We start from the raw sequence: 8,848 nt of genomic DNA on the forward strand, positions 1-8,848 counted from the left end.
GTACTTTGAGCGTGCGCCTCGCCTCTGAGGCGTAGTCTTCAGGTACTGAGGCGTACGCCTCTCACAACACTGAGAAGAAGAATGGAGAGTCGTAATAAGGGAGAAAAACTTGGAGTATAAAAGGGGGCATTTCCTACGTAGAAGCATTCGAACCACTTGCGTAACAGAATGGTCAAATATCAAACAACTAATAAAGACGAAAACAGAAAAGCTATTAAATACCAAAACAGAAAAACTAACACACAGAGAGAGAGAGAGAGAGAGAGAGAGAGAGAGAGAGAGTTGCCAACCGTGCTTTAAATAAATTTGGACACCTCCCTTTGTCAAGAAAGAACAACACAGAAGAGCCATATGCACGAGGTGTTGATGGTCTTAATGAGGCACCTGGTTTCAGCAAAGGCAATCCTGAGCGCCCTCTGCCTGCAAATGTTAATCATGGTGGCCATGGCAGACGTTGGCACCGGAGCTTCCTATCACCCGCCTTACATACGTATGTCATCTCCTTCTCTCACTGAAAAGTTCCCTGTGATTCCTTAATTGGGCGACTCCCTGGGGTAAGGGGTGCACCACGGGTTTACACCATCGGAAAAATGACTGTAAGTATGGCAGGCTTAGCCAGCTCGTCTAGGTCTCTAATCTACCGTGTTTTATGTGAACCGGGGCTAACTTTTAAGAAGAGGGAGAGAAGTTGCTGACCCTTTCTGATCAGGTTCGACTCCCACCCATTGTGCGATCCGCCTGTAACTGTTGAGCTCAGTAAGGGCTTGGGTGTGGGTGACCCTGCTCGGGGTTTACCTTGTAGGAAGTGGGCCCACTAAGTGACCCGTTCCTCGTCATAATTTTTTTTTACTGAATCCAAGTCCTTGAAAGCCTTAACTTCATTTCCAAGCAACACATGCCTTGAACCAAAAGCATCAAGCATCCATGCCTTCTAAGAATGATCGATACAATACACCGTTTTGTGGAGTGATTAACTTTGCCCATCACGTTAATCATTGAGAGATTTAATTTATATAAAGAAGCTTGCTTTGTTAAAAGTGGTGGTGCGTTGTTGTTGTTGTTGGGGTGCAGCTACACAGTGTTGGGGTTATGACCAATCAAAGTTTCCTCCAAACAATATGTTCGTGAGCGTGGGGGAGGTGGAGTGGGACAATGGGGCGGCGTGTGGGAGGAGGTACAGGGTGAGGTGCATTGGGGGTAGGTCCAGGCCATGCAGGTATAGGTCCGTGGACGTCACAGTGGTTGATGCGTGCAGGGCTGTCCCATGCCCTTCCACGTTCCTCTTCTCCGTCGATGCCTTCCGCCTGATCTCACGCTACCCTGATGCCAGGGTTAGCGTAGAATACATACAGTATGCTCTCTCTCTCATGGACACCAAGATGCGTGCCGCGGGTTCGACTTGCAAGTTAATTTTTTTTTTTTGGAAAATACACGAAGACACAAAAAAGTTTAGTTTTTTTTCTAAATTTATTGTCCGCCAGTGTCCGTGTCCGTGTCCGTGTCAGTGTCCGTGTCAACATGTCCGCTCGTATCACTAATGACATACTACGAAAATGACCTGTCCTTTTGACATATCTCTCTCTGCTGTCAAGTTGGATCTTCCCACGTGCTGATCAACCTGGCCAGAATTGATATAGCTGGGTTATCGGGGCAGAAAAATGCTGGCCCGAATGGTATTCGGTTTAACCAAGCTGACTAGCGAAATTTGTGGGTCAAGTTGAGCTACTTTTTTGTCAAATATGTGAACCGACCCAGCCTAACATGCGTGTTTTGTATAGATATTTAACTAAAGATATATTTTGTGTGTCTATATATATATATAAATATAATTTTAATTAAAAACATGTTTTTTATATATTTTTAATTAAAGAAATGTATATTAGCCACTTTATCCTTCTGGTTAGGGGTGATTATAGTTTGTTACCTAACATAGGATGACTACAGTTCAAAATCCATGGAGGATGTCCCTTGCTGCCCTGGTTGGTAGGAGGAGCCTCATGGATTTTACCAACTGGTCGCTTGCCAATGTTCCGTTAATGATTGGAGGGGCCTTTTTCTTATCGTAATTAACATACACACGTATACAAGGTTAGTTTAATATTAGATGAATTTAATCATATTAAAACAACTAAAATATCATTAAAACTTAAAAGTGATATTTTCTAAAATATATGATTACTTTTTTAGGTCAAAAACATAAATTTGATAAATTTATAAAGTTTTTTGTAAAAAGTGTTTGATTTTTTAGTTTTAGACGGATCATGCCCAAAAAGCAGCCACATTTCTAAAAGTATAACTTTTTAAGATTATTTTAGTCATTTTCATAAGATTAAATATATCTATTGTTAAATACAACTAGTTTAATGTTAGATTAACCCACATATATATATATATATATATATATATATATATATATATATATATATATATATATATATATATATATATGAACAAGAGTAACGTTGGACAAGCTCAGCGCATCTTTTTGTGTATTTTTTTTCAGTTTTTGTGAACTTTAGCAGTGGTCACTACTGCCACTAAAGGTTTCGGCAGAAAATAGCCTTTAGCGGCAGTCCAGAAACTCCTCTAAAGGTATTTTTTGCAAAAAAAAATAATGTTTCTGCCACTGATCTTGCACGATCAAGAGCCTGATATAATCAAACACTTTGAGTGTTTGATGATACACTCATCTCTCTCTCTCTCTCTCTCTCTCTCTCTCTATATATATATATATATATATATATATATATATATATATATATATATATATATATATATATACACACACACTTTTAAATTATGTGTTGAATACAAAGTAATTTTAAATTATTTGGGTTAATTGGATTTGGGATTCTATTGTTTTCAACCTGATATGACTGGATCCAAACAAAAACCCGGCTATTAGTCATTTGAAAGGATCAGGCTCACACACTAATGTGCCGGATACCGAGTCATCGATAACTCTCTCTCTCTCTCTCTGATATGAACATTTCTTTTTCTTTTTTTACAGAATCTAATCGTATAGGACAGGAAGTGGGTGAAATAATTACAGTTTCCATTCAGACTACCCAAGCAAGATAGCACTTCTAAAGTCACGTAGCCAACAAGACGATCGATGCAATTATCTTCAGAAGTTAATGAGCGTTTTACTCTTTATTTTGTATATGTAATTGTAAACAAATTTCAAAATATAGTCTTCTTTATAACTTATTTCCTGTACATTGGCGTGGCTCTTTTGATCTTAGTAAACTTCAATGAGTACAGCTTTTCAAAACGAAATTAGGAGTACCAAATAACAAAACCAAGAGAACAACTTTACAATTCATTTTTCTTTTATATTTCAAGGAAAAAAAAAACCCGCCCCAAGGGAGATTGGCATAGTGGGGCGGGGCCTTGGCTGCTAGACAGGCAGTCAAAGTTCGATTCTCATGGGCGTCGCTCCTCTGCACAAACCAATGTGTAGCATAGGCCCTGGGGCAGGAGTCCTTGCCTCGGAGTTTTACACTGCTGATACGATGACTTTAGATATGACAGGCTAAGCCAGCAGGTCTTCATGCCGAGTGCAGTTTCTTTGAGTTATAAATTTAAAAAAGAGAAAAGAATCCCATCACGGCTTGCGTGGGTAAGTCCCCCTTACGGTAGATTTTGAACTTGTGATGTCAGGTCAACTTGGTGACATTCACAAGTCACCCTACCAGCTGAGCTCAGCCCTTAGCCACAAATCACAAATTTTAGTCAACTGTACATAACCAAGCATTTTATTTTAGGTAATGTTTTTTTGAGAAGGTAAATTATTTTAGTTAATGTTAACTGAGCTATTAATTCAAAAGTACCAAATCCTATCATATGGCAGATGATAAGAACCTATCAAATGTCTAAAAAGTTAGAGATGCCACCTGTCCCTCTGTGCCTCTGACTGAGGAAGTCCGTTGTGACAGGAAACACGTGGCAGCTACATGGTATTATATGACAGATATAATGGTCCTGTCGATGGAATGGCAAAGTAACGTAAACTTTACGTAACATTCATATTACACAAGGCAATACGGACTATTTTGCAACATTGCATTTCGTACATTTTGTAACGTGTGATATATGCATGGAAATAAGAGTTGAATTCATGTCTTAAAATAGTTTCCTTTATGTTACCATCACACATACGAGCAAATTTAGCATCTTATTTTGATAAAAAATCCTTTTACTCTCCTATTCCTTGTTGCTTCAAAAATCAAATGCTAACCACTGGGGCTAGCCTGCATGGCCAGCAGGGTGGTTGTGAGCAAGGTTGTTAAATGCGATGAGGCGAAGCGAGGCGTTGAGCCTGCACTTCGCCTCTGAGGCGTACGCCTCAGGTACTGAGGCGTTCGCCTCTCACAACTGGAATGGAAGTGAAGCGGTGGGAGGGGAGGCAGTAAGAGAAGGACCACCCGCCCAGCTGGTACGGAAGCGAGGGATATGCCGGTCGTCCGGTGGTCGGAGAAGACTGAGCAGCAGCTGCAGCACAGCAACTCCGGTGGTCGGTGGTCACAACTGGTCGGAGGTTGATGAGGGGCGCATCACAGCAACGCCTCAGTACCTTGAGCGTGCGCCTCGCCTCTGAGGCGTACGCTTCAGGTACTGAGGCGTATGCCTCTCACAACACTGGTTGTGAGGGTGATGATATGAAGGCACCGAATCAAACCTCACTGGCGCACGGGTGTGTCCATTGCTTTAGGAGGTGGGTCACGTATGGTAGGGTGGTTGTGGGGCCTTACCTAGGGTTTTCCTCACTTCAGAGAGGCTTCCTTGTCATAAAAAAAGGAAAAATCAAATACTACAGGAAACCAAATTTTTTGAATTACCAAAAAAATAATTATATACTAATATACATTAATATTCAATTCGAGAACAATTTTTACACGCAATTCTGACCCGTTGGTAGTAGAGTTGCATAAAATCAATCGTTCAAAAGTGAAAATTAATAATGCAAGAGCTTGGATGAAACTTTTTTGTTATTTATTGGTTGTACACCTTTTACATTTACATATATACTCTGATTCTTTTATTTTTGCTTTCCAAATTATTTTCAATTTTTAACTATATAAGGTCGTGAAGCTTTTGTATAATCTTGGTGGAATACTAAGAAATCATATCCTTTGAAGATAACATTTGATATAAAATAGATAATTATTAAGATTATCCTTGGCTTACATTTTCCTTTTAGTTAACTGTCGAGCCTATTTACTTATAGAGTGGGAGTTGATCATTAATTACAAGAGTTATCTATTCAAATATGGTCTAAACCTAGATTATCTACTATATAATTATTTTTTATACTCACAAATTTTCACTTATAACATAATTTTGTAATTTTTAAAGGACTTTATTTCAAGTGAAGAGAAAACTTTGAAAATAACTACATTATATATTATGATTTTTTAGCGAAAAACTCATTTTGAATTTGAGAAGTTAGATAAGAGGCATGGGGCTCCTTACTTATCAAAGAGAGAGAGAGAGACCATATATTGTTATCCAAAAGGGGGGAGAAAAAGAAAGAAAGAACTGGGATTCTTCTCTCATGAATAAGTAATTATTTATTTACTATATTAGTTAGGGACATTTAAGTGCTTTTACGGGAACAACGCAGAAGAGAGAGAACGAGAATAAACCATGTAATAATCCTTGATATCGTGCACACTGTCTCTGTGTAACTATTTCTTTCGTTTTTACTCTAAAAGAAACAATTTCTTTCTTTTCCTTATCTTTTACCATGAAATAAAAACAATTTGCGAGGGAAAAATTTACATTGAACACTTACCTAATATGCCATCAGTAACGATAAAATAGTAAATCTTTTTCTTCAAATCCACTTCCGTTTTGGTAAGGCCCCTTTCCTTAATTGGGGAGGTTCGAGTAAGCTAAAATAGGAAAACTTGTTTGCTGATTTTTTCTAACATTTTTTTTTTCATCCATCTTTTTGAAATGCAAAACCTTTCAAATCACGTATTCAGCGAGCACCCACCTTCAATGGATGTATATACAAACAATACATGCCTTGAAGCAACATCAATCATGTATATATTAATCATTGAGAGATCTATAGTTTTTTTTATTAAATGGTGCTTTGTTGTGGGGTGCAGCACACAGTGTTGGGGGAATGACCAGTCCAATTTTCCCCCAAACAGCATGTTTGTTAGCGTGGGAGAGGTGGAGTGGGACAATGGTTCGGCGTGTGGGAGGAGAGGTATAATGTGAGGTGCATTGGTTGAGCCAACCAGCCATGCAAGGATGGTACTATCGACGTGACAGTGGTTGATATCAGCATGCAGGGCCACTCCCTGCCCTACCACATTCCTCTTCTCCACCGATGCTTTTAACCAAATCTCACGCAACCCTGATGCAACAATTAGCATCGAATATCGCCAGTACTCTTTCTCTCTCAACGAGTTCCAGTAATTCCTTATTCATACGCTCCTTTTATTATCGTTTGGCCAACTATTCAATTTCAGGCGAATGGACCCATACCGATACTCGAGTGAACTGTTCTGAATCGGCCAAAAAAAATAAATTAAAAATATTACGTGTCAATCAGAATGTGACACATGCTAAAACCATTCAAATAATATTAAAAAACAAGTATTTTTACATTTATTTTAAATAACTGATTCAGGAGTGAAGCGTTATCTATTTTCTGGCGATACGATACATGTGGGCCGATACATACAAATACTGACAACATTGCTTTTATCATATCACTCTTGGGATCTCATTGTTGCAGGTGGTTTTGATCAAATCTGACGGTGTAGATGTGATCTATATGTTCCGACTTATGTGATCTAGCAATTTAAAAATCTACAAACCACTAAAATTTTGTGATGTAAAAGTTCATATGTATCCAATTGACCATGCCTAGTTTATGTATGGGGTCTCGGATTTGATCAAAATTGCTTACAACAATCAAATTCACCGGATGCATCTGGATGGCTAGGATCATATGTACGAACGGGTGAGAGAATGTGGACATATTACAGGACAACATTCAGCTGGAGGATCAGGATCTAACATATGATGTGCAGCATCATATATCATAGGACACAGTCCATTTTCCCTACTTGGATGACGGCCATGAATGTTGCCATACTTTCATCATAAGGGCGGGGTTTTCCCCTGGCCTAGCCCCGCCTCCAACTCCCCCATTTTGAAAACTTATTTTTATTAAAAGTATATATATATATATATATATATATATATATATATATATATATATATATATATATATATATATATATATATATATATATATATATATATATATATATATATATATAAAATACTGGGGTTGGATACATGGCAAAAAAGCTAGTTTGGGTAAGGTACCCGGCAAAAATCATGACCCAAACCTGCCCTGCTTACTGTTCGTGTCAGGTTCAGATCAACCCAAGTATTATTCGGGTCAAAACTTTCCATGCCCATACCCAAGAATTTGGGTTGGGGTCGGTCAGGTACCCGATACAAACCAGACGCTTGGACCGCTTTAGGTATAAGACTTGGCATAACATGAAATCTACTTATTTGCAGCTCATTACTTAATATAGTTAGGCAGTGTCATCTTTGTTGAGAAATTGTGAACAAACATCTTTAAATACTGCATACATTTCTATCTCACACGCTCTTGAAACTGGGTTGAAGCCTAGCCCTAGGACTAGGTTTGCTTAAGACCAGTTCACTATAACATGAAAACTTGGCTTGAGCTTAGCACTAGGGGTGGGCATCGGGCCGTCCCGGCCTGCTAATAGACCGAGCAATTGAATGGGCCCGGTTCTTAACAGGCTCAGGTTTGAAGAGAAGCCCATGGCCCGGCCCATTAGCCCAACAAGCCAATGTGAAGCAGGGCAGGAATGGTCTGGCCTGATCCAAATTCATTTGTAAGTTATTGTTTAATAAAATTAATAAATTAATTAATTCATAGAATGCATTGGTGCAGGGTATCCACAAAAGAGGAAGAGGTTGCTGTGAGACGCTGAGGTGGTTGGCGGTGGCTGCTCGTCGAGTTGGGTATTGTGCAGTACGGAGGAACGCCAAACGTGGGTGGCAGTGGCCACGACGGTTCAACAGGGTAAATGGGGTGTTGAGGTTGCAGTGGCTTGGGTTCAACAGGGTAAATGGGATATATAACTACATCGAGAATTGTTTGGATTCGAATGGATCCAAAATCCTTATTTTCTTATGTGAGATCCATCTTGGGTCCACACACACACACACACACACATATATATATATATATATATATATATATATATATATATATATATATATATATACACACACATATATATATATATATATAATAAGGTTTTTGCATGTTTTGAGAATCAATCCATCTCTCTAAAACAATTTCTTAATTTATGATGTTTATTGATATGGATCTATATTTGGATCCAAATTGTTTTCTGGGATTAGATCTTTATTATTATTATTATTATTATTTATTTTTAACGGATACAATCTCATGACTTAAAGGTTTTGAGTGTTCCGGATCTCTTTAGAGATCCGGCTTTGAATTATTCTGAATCCGAACCGGATCATAGTCCTTGTTATAATCTTTATAAGCTCGAATCCATACCGGATCCTAACATAGTAAACCCAGAGGTTTAGTGAATCTCTTGAGTGTCAAAAGCACCCTCAATAATGGGTTTTGTGGATGTCAATCTGCATGGATCTTCTACCCAGATCCAAATAAAAAAAGTGTCTAAAAAGTTCGTATATGTTTAAATATATGTTAATAACATTCAAAAAGTTCCTCGATTAATAAACATCGATGAATTTTTTATAAAAATACAGAGAATAATCCCTTATTTTTTTTAAAAAA

General features: G+C 38.2%; 1 protein-coding gene across 1 annotated transcript; it reads left to right on the top strand.

Annotated features, from left to right (window-relative positions):
• The first annotated feature begins 368 nt into the window (after positions 1 to 368).
• Positions 369 to 3,169, top strand: LOC149815137 (EG45-like domain containing protein 2). Its single transcript, XM_089988639.1, has 3 exons — positions 369 to 490; positions 1,072 to 1,351; positions 3,011 to 3,169. The coding sequence occupies exons 1-3, from the start codon at positions 376 to 378 to the stop codon at positions 3,015 to 3,017; spliced, it is 402 nt and encodes a 133-aa protein (XP_089844765.1). The 5' UTR covers positions 369 to 375; the 3' UTR covers positions 3,018 to 3,169.
• Positions 3,170 to 8,848: the final 5,679 nt, after the last annotated feature.

Source organism: Nuphar pumila, chromosome 15, assembly GCF_984573655.1.
Source record: "Nuphar pumila chromosome 15, dmNupPumi1.hap1.1, whole genome shotgun sequence".
Lineage (NCBI taxonomy): Eukaryota > Viridiplantae > Streptophyta > Magnoliopsida > Nymphaeales > Nymphaeaceae > Nuphar > Nuphar pumila.